At 41.1% G+C, this 20,150-nt stretch overlaps 1 protein-coding gene and 1 non-coding gene across 7 annotated transcripts in view; one reads left to right on the forward strand and one right to left on the reverse strand.

Annotated features, from left to right (window-relative positions):
* THADA (THADA armadillo repeat containing) overlaps positions 1-20,150 on the reverse strand; it is a 356,633-nt gene that overhangs the window by 158,179 nt on the left and 178,304 nt on the right. For all 6 annotated transcript variants that reach the window (XM_023195714.1, XM_023195715.1, XM_023195711.1 and 3 more), the window contains one exon: positions 9,190-9,358. In XM_023195714.1, coding sequence (XP_023051482.1) covers positions 9,190-9,358 — 169 coding nt within the window. The remainder of the gene's footprint in view (positions 1-9,189; positions 9,359-20,150) is intronic.
* LOC111528875 lies at positions 20,002-20,108 on the forward strand. The gene has a single exon (XR_002727187.1). It is a non-coding gene; the product is annotated as a U6 spliceosomal RNA (small nuclear RNA).

A 20,150-nucleotide genomic window follows, 5' to 3' on the forward strand; every position in this document is an offset into this window, starting at 1 on the left:
CTTACCTACTACCTGAAAGGACCTCTCTGAGCACATGCTCCCAGCTTTTGTGTACTTACTAACTTAGAAATTATATACTATTCTATTAATACATTATGTACATATCAAATGTAAAATAATAACTAAAAGCCAGGTACACCTGTAGTCTCAGCTACTCTGGAGGCTGAGGCAGGGGGACCACTGAGCCTGAGAGTTCAAGGCCGGCCTATGCACCACAGTGATACCCCAGTCTCTAACAATAACCATAATAATAATAAAAAAGGATGCGATAAAATAAATAACACACTAATGTATTCTTCCACATACGTTATTGTCTTGCAAACCCCACTTTGAAGGCTACAGGCCTACAGAGCCCAAACTGCTTGGCCCAGCATTTGTGGTCTCTCACATGTTGACCTGCACCCACCCTGCCACTCACACATCCTCTCTCCTTGACACAACAGGCTGGTTTGCTCATTGCCTCCTGCAAACACTTTCTGATGCCCTCCTCCATGCCTGGGCTCATACCATGTCCCTTGCCTCAAAAACAGAAAGCTAGTTTCAAGGTTTATCCCAAGGCCCAATGTTCCCCTGAAACCTCTGATCTCTCCAGTCCATCCTGGTCTTGCCTCTCAGATGTGTGATCTCGGCCACATGCTTGGTGCATGTAACATGTAGCCATGTATTTCTGGGTAACTGTCTGCAGTGTCAATGGTTTATTTTCCAGGTAGCTCATAAGCTTCTTGAGAGCAGGGAATATGCTATAAATTTTCTTTGTATCCTCCATAGTACCTGACATAGTATGATGTACTTAACTTTTCAATAAATCCTTGCTAAACAGAAGAGTAAACATTCTCCACATTTACTCTACATCTCTAAGGCCCAGGTCCAGAGGGTTAAGGTAAATGTCATACTAGAAAGCAGAGAAAGTAATATGATGGATACTTTGCTCTTTGCCTAAGCTCATGAGAACCATGACAGACTGACCTTATTCACTATGATTCTAGATGAAAAGGACCTCAGGCCGGGCACGGTGGCTCAAGCCTGTAATCCCAGCACTTTGGGAGGCCGAGACGGGCGGATCACGAGGTCAGGAGATCGAGACCATCCTTGCTAACACAGTGAAACCCCGTCTCTACTAAAAAAAAATACAAAAAACTAGCCGGGCGAGGTGGCGGGCGCCTGTAGTCCCAGCTACTCCAGAGGCTGAGGCAGGAGAATGGCCTAAACCCGGGAGGCGGAGCTTGCAGTGAGCTGAGATCCGGCCACTGCACTCCAGCCTGGGCGACAGAGCGAGACTCTGCCACAAAAAAAAAAAAGAAAAGAAAAGGACCTCAGAGTCCCCAGCAATTCTGGCATCTATAGTATGATGAGCTCACTTTAGGGAGCTCTTAAGTTTCTAAAGTAATGGCATCCTTCCTGGCCTTGTTTATCCACTACTGCCCACTCTATTGGCACTTTCCTATGGGTAAAGATAGTCTCAAACATGCACTTGGTATACCTGCTTACAGATGTCTGCAGCCAGCAGTTTCAGATGAAAAGATGTCCACCCTTTACCTTTATTCAAAAAATAAGAAAGTTTTCCCATGTCCTGTGATGTGATATAATTTGCTCAAACGTTGTTTCCAATGATGACTATTCTGACATGCCAACTGCCCTCCTCTCCTATTTATTCCTAATTCCCCTCAGCCTACTCGTTCTTTTGTCTGCAGCAACAATTACTTTCTAACAAACTATCTAATTTACTTATTATATTTACTATAATAAGTTCTGATATATTTTACTGAATGTTTATTTCTTGAACATTTTTTACTGTCTCCTTGCTGCTGGAATATAAGTGCACTGAGAGCAGTAATCTTGGAGGGCAAGGATGTGTCTCTTCTGTTATCTGATGTAGTCCAAGCACCCAAAACAGTGCTTGGCACGTGCTCAATTAGCAGTTTCAAATGAATGAATAAACAGATGATATCAAGTCCCATTTTGCCCACAACCCCGAAGGCCCCAGAGAGAATCCTTCTCCCCTGACAATATTCCTTGTCTTCATCCAGAGAAGCAGTGTACAGAGAAGCAGTATACAGTTTCTTATACAGAGAAGCAGTACAGTATGGTGGTTAACTACCCAAGCTCAAAAGCTTCAAACAACCCTAAGCTTGAATCCCAGTTTTAATCTTGCATAACTTTAGTGAAATCTCACAACCCCTCTTGTTCTCAGTTTTCTCATCAGTAGGATGGGAATAACACCTATCCTCCAGAAGAGGCTCTGGAGGACTCAGTGACTGGTACATCACACACACACACACCTCTTGCACTAAATATATATATATACTAAATATATATATATATATTAAATATATATATACTAAATATATATATATACTAAATATATATATACTAAATATATATATATACACTAAATATATATATATACTAAATATATATATATACTAAATATATATATATATTTTTTTTTCCTCTTTTTGCTATTAATTACCCTACTCTAATCAACTGACAAATCTCTAAGTTCCACATGCCCCTGACTGATTCTCTGAGTTCTGAGCACTTCAAAACAGCAGTACATTGCCTGGGGAATAATGACAGTGCAGTACAGTCAATGCTCCAGAACCTGGCAGCTAAGAGCTGTCTCCAACACCCAGCAAAAGCTCCCTAAGTAACAGACACTAAATAAAAGCATTTGGATGTTTATAAGGAAGGGATTAATTCATCTTCAAAAGTAGCATTTTAATTAAAAATGACTTTTCTGGGCTTATATCCAGAAAGGAATATATTGCCAAAAGGTAAGATTTAACAAGGTTTAGTTCTTTCTTAAGGTTTTTTTTTTTTTTTTTTTTTTTTTTTTTTTAAGAGCCCAGTACTTCCCAATCCTTTTCACATCAAGGCACACATAGAAAGTAATCTTTCTTTGGCACTCTGGGATAAAACCGACGATGCTGCTCCCAGCTGCAGGTGACTGCCTAGAGGCTCCAGCCCTGCCAGGCCACACTCAGACTCCCTGAGAGCTGAAGGAATCGATAAATACCTTGGCACATCCATAGCCACACCACTGGAGAAACTCTGCCTTAACACTTTTTGGACTGGGGGCCTAGCAACTTAGATTTTTCTCCTTTCACACTAACACAAGTTCTCAAAAAGAAAGAATAAATCTGGCCACCTGACAAGAGTGAGCATTTTCTTCAAATGACAACTCATTCCAGAAAAAAAGCACACACACCAGAAATCCACCTGTAACTTACAACATCAGCATAGTTTCACGCTTTTCTTTTTGATTTTCCATTCTGAAATAATATTTTCGAGGCATAAAACAAACAACAATGGAGATGGTAAACATCTTAGGTCGCCAAATGGAATCTATCAAGAAATGTTCCATTTCTGGACAGCTGGACCATTTTATGTTTCACAATTTTGTACTTTTAAGAAATATAAATGATATTAAAATTCTTAAAGCACTAAGACATTGTCTCATATGATTACATTTTTAAAAGATGGAAATGATAATTCTTTAATATTTAATCACAAGCTTTGATGTAACAGCAATATTAACAGAAATCAGAAATACATATACATATCTTTTCTATAAATGTTCATTTGCTTCCTTATTTAAGAAACTCCAGTAGAGTTGACACTTAAGGCTACCTCTGTCACTGATTTTCTACTTGCTTCCATTGCTCTCGTCTGTAGCATAGACTGAAGGGCGGTTGGTACCATCCCTGCTTCTTGCACAGTGATTCCTTCATACAACTAGCTGGCCGAATTAGCCTACCTTTACTTCTTTCTTTGTTTTCTGGTTTCCTTCCCATAAAGGTAATGCCAAGGTCTACTCCAATTTCGGTCTTCATCTGTCCCATCCAGCCCAACACTACTGTTCCCATCATGTAAAGATTCTGACCCTATAGCAAACACAGAGTATATCGGGATGTTCCAGACTCAAGCAGAAATGGCCTCAGTTTCAGTCTCCTTTTATGCCTGATGCCCTGTCTGGCATTGTATCTTCTGTCTCCTCTTCATTTCTGTTACTCATATGATCCCTGGTCCCTGAGGGCTCACTTGGCTTCTAATCCACAACTCTCTTTAAGTTTGCCTCAAAGGCAAACGCCTTATGTTTTCACCAGTGCCTAGAACAGGGTAAGCAAGCTACAGTGTCTGCTGAATTAAATTCAGTCCTGACCACCTTCTCATGGTCCTATCAGTTCCTAGATCTAGGATCCGTAACTCCTATGGTTACCCAAGTTTGAGAGGTTTTGTCAGACCCTTAAGGATGATAGAAAGTATGGCAACTATGGACTTGGCTATAGCCTAGGTCCCAAGGGAGGATCTGTATTTCCAGATACAGATTTAGTAGCATTAAATGGAAGACCAAAGAGAAATGATGACAGAGAGATGAGAAGAGAGGGGAGGGTACAATATACCTTTTACGGGTCACAGCTTCCCTGGGTTTCACTGACTTCTTCTGTCTGAATAACACAAATAGATTTACTTTGTTTCCACTGTATCATAACATACTAAATTAGATTTAAGGAGAGCAACTGAGTGATAAAGTTTATCTTTAGATGGATTCTTGGTTTCTTCTCCTTAGCCATAAAAAGTTGTTATTCACATCAGAGGCAGCACATTCTAAAGAAAATAGGAACACAGGCTTTGGAGTTTAATATGTTATCTCAGCCGGGCGCGGTGGCTCACACCTGTAATCCCAACACTTTGGGAGGCTGAGGTAGGGGGATCGCTTGAGGTCAGGAGTTCCATACCAGCCTGGCCAACATGGTGAAACCCAGTCTCTACTAAAAACACAAAAATTGGCTGGGCGTGGTGGCGGGCGCTTGTAATCCAAGCTACTCGGGGGGCTAAGGCAGGAGAATTGCTTAAACCCAGGAGGCAGAGGTTGCAGTGAGCTGAGATGGTGCCACTGCACTCTAGCCTGGGCAACAGAGTGAGACTCTGTCTCAAAAGAAAAAAAAAAAAAAAGAGCTAAATTAAAGAGCAATAGATCACCTTTTATTTGCACATAACAACAACAACAAAAACCCAAAATAGACAAGAAATGAAAAAACTGAAAATTCAAACTCTTATTTAAAATGGTATACATTTTCTTATGAATCACCCAAAATGTGAGTTAAGTACCCAAGAATCAGAATAAACCCTTCCTCATGATTGTTGGCCACGCTCCTCCTCAATATAAGAATTTTCTGAACTCCAATATGATCTCTTGAGAGTGACAAGCAACCTGGTAATAATGTTAAGTCCCCAACATGAAGAGTTTCGGCAACAAAAACAGAAGGTTAATTCTACTTAAAAGACACAGCAGCCCTGCTAGTGATGTTCCCAAATGAGGTAATGTCCACGGCTCTTATCTAGCCTTTATTGAGATTTAATGTCATTTACCCCTGGCTCTCATGAATCTGCTGCATAACCTCACCTTTTCTAATGTGTGTTACTTCTAACCATCTCAACACAGCAATTATGAACCTCTGGTTTTTAAAACGATTAAGAAATGAATCCCACATGTTCTTTTTTTGCAAGTGTTATTTGAGTCTTTCTTCCATAGTCCCAGAAAATTCAGAGATCAGCTTATTTCTTGTTTTCAAGGTATACTATAGAAATACTCTGAGATTTGATATATTTATGTAAACATTTTCAAAGCGGTCAAAATGTATAATTCAAGAAAATGTTCTGTGAAAGAATTTGTTTTCTGACTACAAAATGATTTCCTGCTTTTGAAAAAAATAACAACTTTATATTTACTTAGCTAGCTCTGGAGATCCCATGGAGATGATCATTCCTTTCAATCCCTAACACCTCTTTTCCAGGTGCAGGCTTTTTATGATTTCAAAGGTAGCTTTATGTGCAGAGGAATCTATAAGATGTAGAAAGGAAAAAGAAAAAGAGCCCTTCCCAACTTAACCCCTTATGCTTTCCCCATAAAGAACCACAGGATGGACAGAACTAGGACAACACAGGTGTGATACTCAAATGGACATGCCAGAAAGACTTTCCACATCCCTTTGACTTCTTTTTCTGAACCAGGGTAAACCAACCTTGATAAAGGTAGGAATCTGCCTGACAAACATGAATACGATACCCAACACCCACATTTGCTGGCTTTTATTCAACAAGCCCTTCATCTCACCAACACTTAGGAACAAGAGCAACAGCCATAACAAACCCAGAGTTCTAGGGTTTTACCCTTTCCACAGGATTTCACATTTTATCTAGCAGAAGAAGTAAACTTGAGACTATCAAAAGCAGCCCAGAGGCAGAGCAAAAGACCATGTTTTGTTGCTGGGCAGACTGGTGAAACCCAGCCAGAACTGTCAGTAGTGTATATGGGAAACAAGGCTGGGAGGCTCATTTGCACAACTGATGAGAGAGCCCAAGAAGCAACTCCAACCAAACTATTTGGACAAAGTTCTGCCAAGAGTGGATCTTCAGTAAAGAAAATCTGATGGCTTATCCATTTGACAAGCTAGGCCTTCCTTCTAACTCAGATATAGTTTACACTTTGGAAAGGCTGTTCTATATTCCTCATCATTCCAGCCCTGCTCTTTCGAAGAATCAGCAGAGTCTGACACAATCAAGAGATACAAATTTTGAGGCAGAACAAATAATTTTTGGGTTACAATGGTCCATCTTTAAGACCAAGACAATAACCCCTGCCCCTCTCTTCATCACAGGGATGTAGTGAGAACTCAAGGGAGATGAGTGCTCAAGAGCTGATATTAAAGAAACGACCTAAGACCCATAATGTATGTAACATAAACTAGATGATCTCAAACTGCAGTCTGGGGCAGTGCAATCTTTTCAAGAGGTCCCCAAGACAAACTATTTTCAAGTGATGCCAAGAAAATAGTTTCCTCTTTTACTCTCATTCTCTCATGAGTGTACACTGGAGTTTGCCAGAGGCTACAAGGTGTGTGAGAATGTCATTATTTTGATGACTAATGCAATACGTACTTGTGAGTCCTCGTGTTTAAATATTTTCTCAAGTTTACTTTTTTTTTTTTGAGACAGAGTCTCACTCTGCCGCCCAGGCTGGAGGGCAGTGGCATGATCTCGGCACACTGCAACCTCTGCCTCCGGGGTTCAAGCAATTCTCGTGCCTCATCCTTCCAAGTTGAGTAGCTAGGACTATAGGCATGTACCACCACACAGTTAATTTATGTATTTTTAGTGGATATGGGGTTTTGCCATGTTGGCCAGCTCGTCCTGAATTCCTGGCCTCAGCTGATCTGTTCAGCTCAGCCTCCCAAAGTGCTGGGATTATAGGCACGAGCCACCACACCGGCCTGTCTCAAGTTTACTTTCTAATTGAATATTGATAGACAAAACTCTCTGGGAGCCGTAATAGCTTTTAAGAGTCTAAAGAGGTTCTGAGACAAATTTGAAAACTGCCAACCTAGAACTTCAGTCCCACCCAAACCAGCAGTTCCCACTCGGGGGCCACCTTCTCACCCACTGGGAGCCTTTATGCTGCTCTCTTTGCATGGGAGACTCCTTCCCTTTCTTTACTTGGCTAACTTCTTCAGTCTCTGCTTAGATGTTGCTTCCTCTGGGACACTTTCCTCGATTTCCCAGAGGAGCCTGGTGGCCCTGCTATGTGTTCACCCAGCACTTAGTGCACTACATTGTGATTGCCTATTTTCTGGTACTTTTTTGTTCTTGGCTCCTTCAAGGCAAAAACTGACTTACTTGCTATTATGACTGTGACACAGTGGTATGCAGTAGGCATTCAGTAAATATTTGTTGAATATAGAAAACAATCAAGGAACGGCCAGGCACAGTGGCTCATGTCCATAATCCCGGCACTTTGGGAGGCCAAGGTGGGCAGATCATTTGAGGTCAGGAGTTCGAGACCAGCCTGGTCAACATGGTGAAACCCAATCTCTACTAAAAATACAAAAATTGGTGACTGTGGGAACAGTGGGGGTGCAGAAAGCTCATAATTCCAACTTCTCAGAAGGCTGAGGCACAAGAATGGCTTGAAGCCAGGAGGCAGAGTTTGCAGTGAGCCGAGACTGCACCACTGCACTCCTGCCTGGGCAACATAGTAAGACCCTGTCTCAAAAAAAACAAAAAAAAGAAAAAGAAAAAGATAGTTCTATCTTGCATTCTTATTACCTAGGGAGAATGAGTTATGAAATAACTAGTTTTCATTATAGTACAGGTTTATTAAAATTAATAATAATAATAATAACGACTATCTATATATCTTGTGGTGTACCAGGCACTATTCTAAGTATGTTGTATGTATTAACTCCCTAGTGTTCACAGAGTCCCTATGAGGTATAGGCTACTATTATCCTTATTTCAAAAACGAAGACATGGATGTATAAGTAATGAGGGGTAGATCTGAGATTCACACCCAGGCTGTCTGGCTCCAGAGTTTCATCTTGTTAATCACTCCACACACTGCCTGCCACGTCAGCAGTGTCGATCTCAGGCTTATAACATGTATTGAGATCTCAAGGCCATCTCTCAACTCTGTTCATAAACCGGGAACATGACCTGACATTTATATTCCACCCCTAACCCTATGCCCATGTGAGCAACTATACCAGCCATTTGAACACAAGACCTCACCAATACTACCTGTCCTCAAGTTAGGGTTGAAATAGGGCAGTTTCAGTAAAAAGTCTCTTTGTATGTTACTCTTTTCTAGAAGAAATGTTAGGTTAAAAACAATAAACTTGTACATTTGTTCAAAATAATAAGGTTCTTTGGTAGCACAGAGAAAACAGGAAAGGTTCAATACTTCCATGTACTAAGGTGCTGTGCCACAGGGCAAAGTCTCCCTGATGTGTATAACTCTTCCTGTGCCTCTTAGGCTAACCTCTCTCAAGGTATGCTTGCAGTTTTACTCTGAATAGGTAGTAGCCCAGAATGTTTTACAGGCATACTTGATGGAAAAGACAAAGTTTTATTTGGCTCACAGAGGTAAGGCCAAGTGGCAGAAAGTATACTGTAGAAAACATGGGATTTATTGCAAAAGATAACCTGAGAGAATCACAGTGTAACACTGTAGTGATATTTGGGATGAAAAAAGCATAACTAGGAGATACCTGATCTTTCAGAAGTAGAAAAAAAGTTCTACAGATAAAGTTAAGAGGCTGTGTATCAAATCTTCACCAGCTAACAGTACATGAGAAACCAGAGTTCATCTTATGGTGTTTGACAGAAGTCACACAAAGCAACTTTACTTACCTGGAGAAGTGTCCCATGAATATGGTTTTGCCGGAAACACTGGTCAGTGCAGCTGGGGAGTGTGGCCAACAGAGTTCGAATGGTATTAGGAATGTGATCTATCATAACAAATGGGACCAAGGCACGAGCTGCCATTTCACGGGAGTGATAGACAGGTGAGTGACCACACCTGGGGAGAAATAAAAACACAAGACCATTCAACAGTCATCTCTACATCGGTCTTTGTATATACTTACATTCTATCTAGCATGGGCTGGAACATTCAGGGGTTGGGGGAGAGAGGAGTTGCTCCTTATTCCAAATGATGTTTTGTACCTGCATTAGTTCTACGGGTGACTTCGCTCTGGTTAAAAACATCGTTAGCATCTATAATTCTTTATCATGGAGATTAAACATAGACAGGCTTGAGAATAACACAATAAACAGGTAGTAGTGAAAAACAACTTACTCGTTAACTATGTATTGGGTATTTATGATAAGCAAAAGCACCATGATAAGTGCCATAAAAAGTAAGACAGTCACCATTGTCATTGAAGAGCCCATACTTTGGTTGGCCAGAGGAAAAGTCTATTTGAAAAAATGACCAAAAGTACGAGACAGTATAGGAAAAGTGAGAAGCAAGTGACCTTGACATTATGACTATAGAAAATCAGAAGAAGGATGGAACTCAGGAAAGCAAGCATGATTCAAGTAGGCCAAGAAAGATCTGAAGTCATTTCAACCAAGGGCAAAGTGGTATAAAGCAAGACTAGAAATACTCAAGGTGTAGGTAGATGTGTTTGAATAATGCAGAGGTTCATGAATAACAGTAAAAGTTAAGGTTGAGAAGTGAGTCAGGCCATACTGGGGAGTGCCACAAATAGCATAGTACATGGTCTGAACTAATTGTTAAGAGAACAAGAGATGGACCTTCAAATCACCAAATCCTTGCCTCTGGGCTGACTCATACCCAAAGAGCTGGAATCAAAGCCAGTTCTTAAATAGTGAAAGTCCTGGACAAGTGTTATTTTGAGATTCTAGAAAGGTCATTGTAAAGGCAGGTCATCTACAAGCCTTTCAACTTCATAAACACTCAGAACCTGAAAGGCCATAACCATTTTGTTGAAACTGTGCACTTTAAAGCCTCCACAGATATGAGATTGATTGATTAAGAGTAAAGTAAAAGTCTTCACAGATATGAGATTGACAGGAAAGTCCAATATGCTAAGTACCAGCTTAAATAAGTTCTTGACTAGAACGCTCAAGACTTCATGATTTTTCATCCAATTAAAAAGTAACTCAACTTACAGAAATGTCTTAGATGACAAGAATAGGGAAGGTCAGAAGATGGTAGACTCTGCAGGGGAAAAGAGATGGCCTCTTGACTTTCTTCAAAATTAATCTGTGTTCATGAAGGAATTACTTGGTAAGAATTAGGCCATTAGGGCTACATGGCCATGTTGGCTCAGTAAGTAGAGGGACAGGGCCCTACAATAGCAACGTTTCTAATACCTTAGAGGTTATTACCAACGTTTATTCTAATATGCCAAAAGAAATACAGATACAATTTCTGTACAAATAGAATAGTCGGAGCAGAATTTCATCATGGTGTTGGGGGAGGTAGGGGAAGAGGAGAAAGAAGTATGGGATGGGTTAAAAAAAAAAAAATGCTATTTTTCCCCCTAAGACAGTTAGGTCTGTCAGGTAGGTCCTGCAGCACAGTTTCAGGATGGAGAAGAGGTCACCCCATATTATCTATGGGAAAACAGAGAGCTATGGTTACAGTAGTTGTGACAGTTCCCACAACTCATCCATTTTCTCACTTATTCTTTTTAAATGATTAAATGTTTAATCTGTAACTGGCAAATGCAGAAAAACGTTTGCTTTGGTCTATAAGAAATGATGAGGGTGGGGTCAGGGAGAAACTTCATTTGATTAAAAAAAAAAAAAAACTCTGAAAATGTTTTGAGATTTAATTAGCAAATCACCTCACTTACTATGGCACAGTCATTTGTTGGAAGCTTCCCCTTCCGTCTGTCACCCACCTCTCCAATGCACACACTTTGAGTTGCAGTGTGTTTTATGTTACCAAAAGGGCTCTTGTATATAAATGTTTCTGTTCAAATACAAATAACTCTGACATGGTTACAGATGTTTAGTTTCCAATTAGCAGTGACTGTACACTAAAGAATGCCCCTCCTTCTGCTCCTGACTTTTGTAAATGATGATTTCCCAAAGGATTCTGGCATCCATACAAGAGGAAGAATGGAAAGTGGGAAAAGTGCCAGTATTTTCTGCTCTTGGATACCCTGTGTTAGGGTAGTTTCCAAATGCACACAACAAGGTTAAAAAGCAAAACAAAACTTCTCCTCAAAAAAGTAACACAATTACCAAAAAAGGAGCCAATTCTTGAAGTAATATTTAATTAACATTCATTATAAAGCAATGGTTAAATATTCTATCACAAATTCTTTAGATGGAAAGATTAGATCATAGACAAATTTATACATATATATGTAAACACTAAGAAAAAAATTTCTAGGTTACTGTTTTGTCACCTACTGGGGGCAGGGAGGGGGTCTGGGGAGCACATTTAGAATCTAGTAGCTATAAGAATAGAAAATTAGAACACCTGGATTTTCATTCTGCGTTGGACACTGAGTTCTGTGACCTGGAAAAGTCATAGAAACCTCTCTGAGTATCAGTACAGTTGAGAATGGTGGCAATGCTTTCTACCCAGTGGTCTGATGTGATGTCTAAGAGAACACTCCAAGAAGGAAGGACTTCAGAAATTCCAAGTTTTTACAGTGCACTGTGCCTGTGTCTAGTAATAGCATTAGTATATTTAAGAATTGCAGGCCTGTAAGTGGCCCCAGGAAGAGAATTAAGAACATGTGGTGAATTCTATGCTGCTTTAAACAGGTAAGACAACATGTTGATAATATGAAGGCAAAGAAGGTCTTTTCTTGGCCACCATTAAAAGTGGTGAGGAAGAGTCTCAAGCCCTTCTGAAATAAGTGGGATAATCCCTGTCTCTCTAAGTCTCAGTTTCTTCCATAAAATAAAAAAAATACACTTAAGGTCTCAAAGGTCATTTCTACTTTTAACATTCCTTGAAAATCAGTACCTCTAATAGCCCTAAGCTGTGTTCTAGGCCTGAATACTAGGTCCTCCACAGAATCTGCAAGGTACAGACACCAGTGTCTTAAAACCTCTAGCCCTCTCACTTCCATAAACCCTTTCCATGTTCATTTTAATCACATATTTATTGACTGCCTACCATGTCGTCGACACTGTGTGACATGACACATGACACTTTTATTTTTTTTGAGACACAGTCTCGCTCTGTCATCCAGGCTGGAGTGAAGTGGTGCAATCTTGGCTCACTGCAAGCTCCTCCTCCCGGGTTCATGCCATTCTCCTGCCTCAGCCTTCCAGGTAGCTGGGACTGTAGCTACTTGTGTGTGCGCCCGCCACCACGCCCGGCTAATTTTTCATATTTTTAGTAGAGATGGGTGGTCTCGATCTCCCAACCTCGTGATCTGCTCACCTCGGCCTCCTAAAGTACTAGGATTACAGGTGTGAGCAACCGCGTTCCTGACCGAGACATGATACATTTTTAATAAGAATACTTGCATTCCACAACTGTACAGCACTTGACAGTTGATAAAACACCTGCACACTTGTGATCTCTTTACTATGCAAATTCCCTATAGGACAGAAGGGCATTATGAACCTAAATTAACAGATGAAAAATAAAATGAAGCTCAGAAGGGCTCAGTGAAAACTCTGAGGGCTAGGTCCAGGATGTGTAAGTAGCGCTCAGGCCAGACTGCGACCCAGAGCTCTCTGGCTATTCAACCTGTAGCTCACACCTGGAAATCAGGGAACATAAAAATATCTCCTAGCTAACAAAAACACAAACTGTAATTTACACATATGTGGAAAATTTCTAAATGAGTGTTTTTTTTTTAAAAAAACATTCTAAGGATAACGAAAATATTTCAGAAACTAATGTAAACTATGAACTCTCTCACAAGAGGAATATATTTATGAACATATACACACAATTTCCCATATGGTTTCTGTTTGGACGAACCGAGGCAAGATGGTGCACTTCCGGGTTCTTCTTCACCACCAACTCTTCCCGCGCGCGCGAAAATGCAGCCGGCGCCCAGGGAGGGTGCAGACCAACTGGGCATGCGCCAGGTGACGTCAATCTGAAGAGACCAAGATTTACCTGGTCGCACCTGCAGAACGCCCCTGACACGCCCATGCCCCACCTATTGCCCTCCCACTCCTAGAAAAGCCGCTCTCCGCCATTGAGCCACGCGGCCTTCTTGCAGCCCCACTCCTGTTGGGATGTCGGGACTGTGGGAAGTCTGTCCGAGAGCCCCACCGCGGGGAGACTCTGCCGGCCTCCTTTGCTGGAGGCCGACAGACTTCTCCCGCACACCTTAGGTTACCAAAATAAACGTGCAGTTTTGCTGTTACACTTGCCTACCCGCTGGTTCTTTTGCGCCCGCTCAGCTGGTCTTAGAAAAACAAGACAGTTTCAGGCTCGTGACACACATCTAAAACCCTTGAGGGGGGAGTTTCCCAGACCCAGGTGGAGAACCTCCTGCTGCTCCGTTGCACACATCAATGACAACACAATGTGGCTGTCAGGTGTGTGCTCTGCTGCATGTGACATAGCAGTGGAGAAGAACACTGCTCACAGGGAACCACCAGCTTAGAGGTGACATACAGCCTGCTTATCACAAATCAGTGTACCCATGCAGACATACACAGCTGTAGAGTGGCACAGAAAAGTCGAGTGGGAGGCAGAGCTGAAACAACTTTCTGGAACAGATAAAGGACGTTCAAATGAGGGTGAAATACATACTTGAGCTTAACACTTGAGGAACCCAGAAGAGTTCAGAATGCAGTATTCTCAGGAAAAAAAAGGACCATTGAGCTGAGACCATGCTGCCCTCACCACCTTTCACAGAGTGAGGGCTAAGCTTTCTCTAAGTGTTCTTGTCTCATATCTACCATCACAATGTGTTCTTTTTTTCTGAAAGATTTCAAAGGAAAGTGGCTATACATCACCAAAACCGTCTCTGCCCACCCACATCTGTAGGGACATCTACTGAGTACCTGGCACAAGCACACACTTGGTCAGGTACCAGAGAATCGGAGAGAAAATCACTGCCTAGGCCACAAGGAACTTACAATCTAGTGTGGAAGACAGAAGAACCAGCCGATGATTCTCAGGCCATAAGAAGTAAACACAAGCTGCTGCTGCTGTGTACGTGTGACACCTGTGTGTGGGAGTACTCGTCTAGGTGATCATGCCCAGCTCTGCCTAAGTGGAGAGAGGTGGGGAGAGGCAGAGAGAGCTTGGGTTTGGCAAGAAAGAAGTCCTTCCCCAGACCTGTGCCTTTCCCTGTGTGAACCCAAACTGCCCCCAGGGCATCCAGACAAAAGGAAAGGAACTGAGATTAAGTTACTAGTATAAGCCAGGACTGACTATGTGCTTTAGATACACTATTCTAATTATTTCATTAATCTGTATCCCAAGGTCAGTGTCATTATCCCTACTTTAAGATGAACAGAGTGAGGTTTCCCAGCATACTTTGGGTCATAAAGCTAGCATAAAGTCCGCATTTTAATTAGGGTCTGTCTACCTACAAAATTCAGTCTTTGTAAAACTTTACAATGTAGTTGCCTCAAAATCCCCAGAGCCTTGGAAAAACTGAATGTTTCTAAACATTCAACCTAATCACACTAAGGTATGAACAATTTAGAGAACCAACCAGTCTCTAATTTGTAGACCTCGAAGCAGAACAACAAAGATGATGCTGATAATAGCTAACATTTCCTGAGCATTTATTAAAGACCAGGCTTTGTATGTGGTACCTCATTTAAATATGACAAGCCAGAGTGGCTGAGAGAAACTTTGTAGGCAATATGGGGGAGGTGTTTTTGAACTGAGGGAACTTTACGTCTCAGTAGCATTGGGCGAGTCCCCGTGTGTCACAGGAACCAGAGGCTTCAAAGTCTCCAAATGGCTTCAGGATCCAGCCAATATCCCCTTCCATCCTACCTCATTAACATAATTAACATTCCCCCAGTTCCTCTCCATTTCCTGGCCCACCTCCAGTCCTGATTCTTATTTTTCAGGTGAGGCTATATCATGTACAAAACAGAGGCCCCCAAACTTCTGTCAGTGATGAAAAGGGCCATCCACTTGCTCTAGATGGCCCTACTTAACCAAGCAGTTAGCATCTTCCAAGCTGGGATGGAGTTGAAAAAAGCTATGTCTGACCCTGATCCCACCCTGCCAACACACCCCCTAAAACCTCTCACTAAAGTTACTCAAGAATGCCAGCCATACCACTATGGTCTGTTTGTCCTACAGCACAGCTGTCAGCTCTTGGGAAATGGTCATCTACTGACAACCCAAAGTTGAGACAACCCTATTTAACAGGCCATCTCTAAAGGCTGGGTGAGACACAGCAGGCTGAGGCTCTGGATTATACTACTTTCAAAAAATCTTTCTATCTATATATGTTTTGGCAAGCCAACTAGTGCTTGCACATTCCAGTTCATTCTCACTAGAGTAATGTCCTTTTACTCTTGTACTTTTACTCCTGTACTCCTGTAATGAAGAGGGGAATTCCTCTTCATCTTCTAACTATGCTAAGGTACTACATTTTTGTTTAGAGACAGGGTCTCACTCTGTCACTCAGGCTGGAGTTCAGTGGCGAGATCATAGCTCACTGCAGCCTTGAATTCCTGTGCTCCAGTGATCCTCCCACCTCAGCCTCCTGAGTAGCTGGGATGATAGTCATATGCCACCAGGCCTAGCTGATTTTCTTTTTCTTTCCTTTTTTTTTAAGTAGAGACAGGGTCTCATACACCTGGCCTCAAGTGCTCCTCCCACCCTGGCCTCCCAGAGTGCTGGGATTATAAGCATGAGCCACCATGCCTGGCCTCTGCTAAGGTATTACCTTTTTTGTGAAACTTTATTGTACTTCCTGTGATCAGAATCAATCACTTCCTTCCCTCTGCCTACTGCAATTGCATATTTAGCTCTGCCATAGCAGCCAGTGCATCTCACTTACCTTCCCCACAGTAGCTCTCAGGCATCATCACGTCTGCTAGACTGAAATGACTTTGAGAACAGAAACAGGGTCTTCATAGTTCTTTACCACAGAGCACATAGGACAGGGACTTAAGAACATGCTCTAGAATCCAGCAGACCTAAGTTTACATCTGAGTTCTGACACTTACTAGTGTGTGACTTTAGATAAGTCAGTAAACCTAAGTTTGTACCTTCTATAAATGGGGAAAAGGAAGAGTGCTCATTTCATAGGGCTGTTGTGAAGTTTAAATGAAGTAATGCATGAAAATAAAATGTCTAGAAGACAGGCAGGTAGAATAATTTGAAAATAAAACCTTTATACACTTTACAAATTGTTTTTCTCTAGTGCTCTTTGTCTCAACAACTGGCTGAGGAAACAGAGCCTGGCCTGTACCAAACAGGCTCCAAGTGCTCACAAAGGCCTGCCCTCCTCCTTCCCCTCTAAATGAGCTGAAAAGGAGAGGAGGCTTGAGTTTCTCTAGGGCCTATTCACTTGTTTATGTGAAGCCCATTAGCTTTATTCTCCAGGTACAGGGCCCAAGTCTATTTTCTGTCTACTCTACTGCTATTATACCAAGATTTCTTTTTCCTTTTTGTTGTGTGTGGTTCATAGTTTTAAATCTTGCCTTCAGGAAAACATGTATGTGTGGGTATGTGTGCATGCATAAAAGAGAGAAACTACACACACACACACACAGTTTGTATCCAGTGAATTGGAAAAAGCAGATATTTCTGCACGTCCTGTAACTATTAAATATGTCTTTGTTATAAATGTGGCAGTGCTGAAGCCCTTTTCCACATTCTCAGGTGAGTTCAGTGACGGCCAAGGTTGCCAGATTCTCTACTTGTTCTTCCTATGCCAATATTCCACTCATCAGAACTAACTGCTCATCAGAACTAGCTGTTCCTCCACCACCACCCAAACTAGCTGCTCCTTTTCTTACAACACAAACCACTAGCACACAAAAATTACATTGACTGTAATCTTGCCCTCTGCATAGCTCAGGGATTTCTTTATTCAAATATATTTCCTGGAAGAGTAATGAGTTCGGGGCTTTTAAAGTTTTATTTTTTAAAAATACTTGGTTTGGGTAGTAAGGAGAACACAAGAGCCATAAACAGTAGCTAAGCTAAAAACTGCACATTTCCAGACACACAAAGTAACTTCAGGTATAATGTTTAAATACGTTATCCATCGGGCAGCTCAAAGCTCTTTGCAAATTAATTCTAAGCAACGCATTAAACCCTTAAAAAAAAATTATGAAGAAATGCCAACAATAAGCCACAACAGAACATCTGAAAACTGTACTGTATGACCACTTGAGACAAGCCCAACCACAGAATCTAAGCCTCAGAGAAGCATGCTTTTGAGGTCACCTTCACACTGCCTCCCAGTGACCCAGGCTGACAAGGCCACAGGCTAGTAAGTCCAGACTGAAATGTCAGCTGCTGGGAGCTAGAAATCAGCCTCCATCATCTGGACATCCCTCCACTTGCCCCTGCAAGAAACAGGCACGGCACTCAGCAACCTAACGTGGCAGAAACACAGTCCCAGGTGCAACGGCTATGGCTATGGCTACTTGATTCATACCATCCCTTTCAGTGCTAGGAAATAAGGCAAGGAAATTTTCCAGCACGGAGGGGTGAAGGTATACAATTTGGTTGTTACTATAAAAGCTCTCTAAACAATGTGCTTTAATTGTTCACAATTATAAATATTCTTAAATAAATGAAAAGATGCATGATTTCTGAATGCTAATTTCTGGTTACTTGATGATCAAAATGTAGAGATAAAAGTATGAAAATTACATTTCATCTGAAATTTCATTTAAATGTTTCATCATTTTTTGAGACGACAACAAATACAATTTGAAACTAAATTTTTCGGATCCCAGCCAAATGTTTTAGACAGCTAGGAAGGAGATTCTTCTCAGGGGCACTGAAATGTGCTATACCTTAGCAATAATTCTTTCCCGACTCTGGGAAAAACATGGAAAAGACTTTATAGCAAAGTACATACAAAGACATTGGGAGCCCTAGAAAATCAAAAGGAATCATCTTTCCTAAGCAAATAAAAGTAACTGCTAGACTTAGTTTGAAAATTTGGTATAATCTTCCCTCCCAGTCTATCTGAGGGGTTTCTCTCTGACCCTGTACCAATGAGACACACTCTGGTCTACCGTTTTCTTCATGCAACAGCTGGAACAGCATTCCGGATCTACCCTCGGGTTTCTTGGGCTGGGATGAGCTGCATGTAAGGCAGGAGCTGGGCTGCTGCATATGCAGACTGAATGAAAGAGCTGCACATTCCTCCCAATCGCAAAACCCTTCACAATGTTTCTGCTTAGCCTCCACAAACAACCAAGAAATGAGCACATTCAGGCAGCCACTGACTCTTTAAAGGGGGCTGAACACAGTAACACTTGACCTCTCAGCATGTCTCCTCCTTTCCTTGCAGGCAGTGGATGGATGGGTCTGAGAAATCAGTAACAGGCTGGCTTTCTTTTGGTGTTGACTGCTCAAAGGCCAAGTTCTCAAAGTGATTTAACACAGTTGAAACTCACACCATTATCCTTTAGCGCAAGAGATTCCATATTTACAGTGACTGATTTTTCAGTTCACAAACACAGGAATGGGTAGTCATTTTAAGATACTATACAAAGGAATAGAGAGAATTTACCATCTTATTTTTTTAAACCCTATTATATATAACCCTACTATATATAGATAGAAGGTTTAGAAAGGAATGTTTTTATTGCCATTAAAAAACTTTTTTTTAGCTTTCAAATTTTCTAGAACCTATGATAGCTCTCCATTGTCATATTAAATACATATTTTTATTCTGGTATTCAAAGTACTCTAATTCTAGTCCAAGACTGACTGGACAAATCATAGGTGCTGAGTAAATTTTTCTTTGACCAATTTAACTTTTCAGGTGATTATCTCTGAAATGATATTAAACTCTTAGACAATCTAAACATCCTGTGAGTCAAGCGAATGCTCAACACAGACCAATTCTATTAACTTCCCTTTTTGACAATAACCTGTTACATTTCTAAAAGATTCTGATATCCATACTAAAAGGAAGGAAGGAAGTGAAGGCAGGAATATTTACTGAGTGCCTGCTAGATGCCAGGCAATGTGCTAGGTACTTGAAAATATTTTCTCTCATTTTTAGGACTCAGATAAACCCTTTAAAATAAAAGTACATAATATTATATAAATGTATGTGGGTTTTCACTCTAGATAGTCTAATGGGAACATAAAAAGAATGATGAATTCCCAAATACAATGTAACCACAACCAACTAAAATGCCTTGTGCCAATTTTTTTGTTGTGATAATGAATGAGGAAACCTTTAGCGGCAATTTATCCTACGAATTTCAATGGCTGGAATGCATATTTGCAGGTCTCATACATAAGGAACTGTCTAAATATGTTTCCTACTGCTCTAACTAGTGTTAAACAAAACAAAGCCTAAAGCTTTATTCAATATTATCTTTAACGAAGGCAAATTAGTCACCAGGACTTTGAAGTAAGTCATCCACCAAGTTGCAGCCATCAACCAACAGTTTATGAAGAACCCCACGTCAGACTGCTACAGGTTCCACAAATGCTGTGGCAGTGTCCCCTGATGCCCTCTCTCAGTACTGATCACCTCAGGTCAAATCACTTACAGTCATTCAAAGTACAGTATTAATTTTGTGCTTGCCTCGGCAGCACATACACTAAAATTGGAACCATACCGAGATGATTAGGTTGGCCCCTGACCAAAGTATGGTATTTATTTAAAGATAAGTTTGAATTGCCCAAGAATAAAAATCTTGAACCATAGTAATGACAAGAAAAGACA

The sequence above is a fragment of the Piliocolobus tephrosceles genome, chromosome 15, assembly GCF_002776525.5.
Source record: "Piliocolobus tephrosceles isolate RC106 chromosome 15, ASM277652v3, whole genome shotgun sequence".
Classification (NCBI taxonomy): domain Eukaryota; kingdom Metazoa; phylum Chordata; class Mammalia; order Primates; family Cercopithecidae; genus Piliocolobus; species Piliocolobus tephrosceles.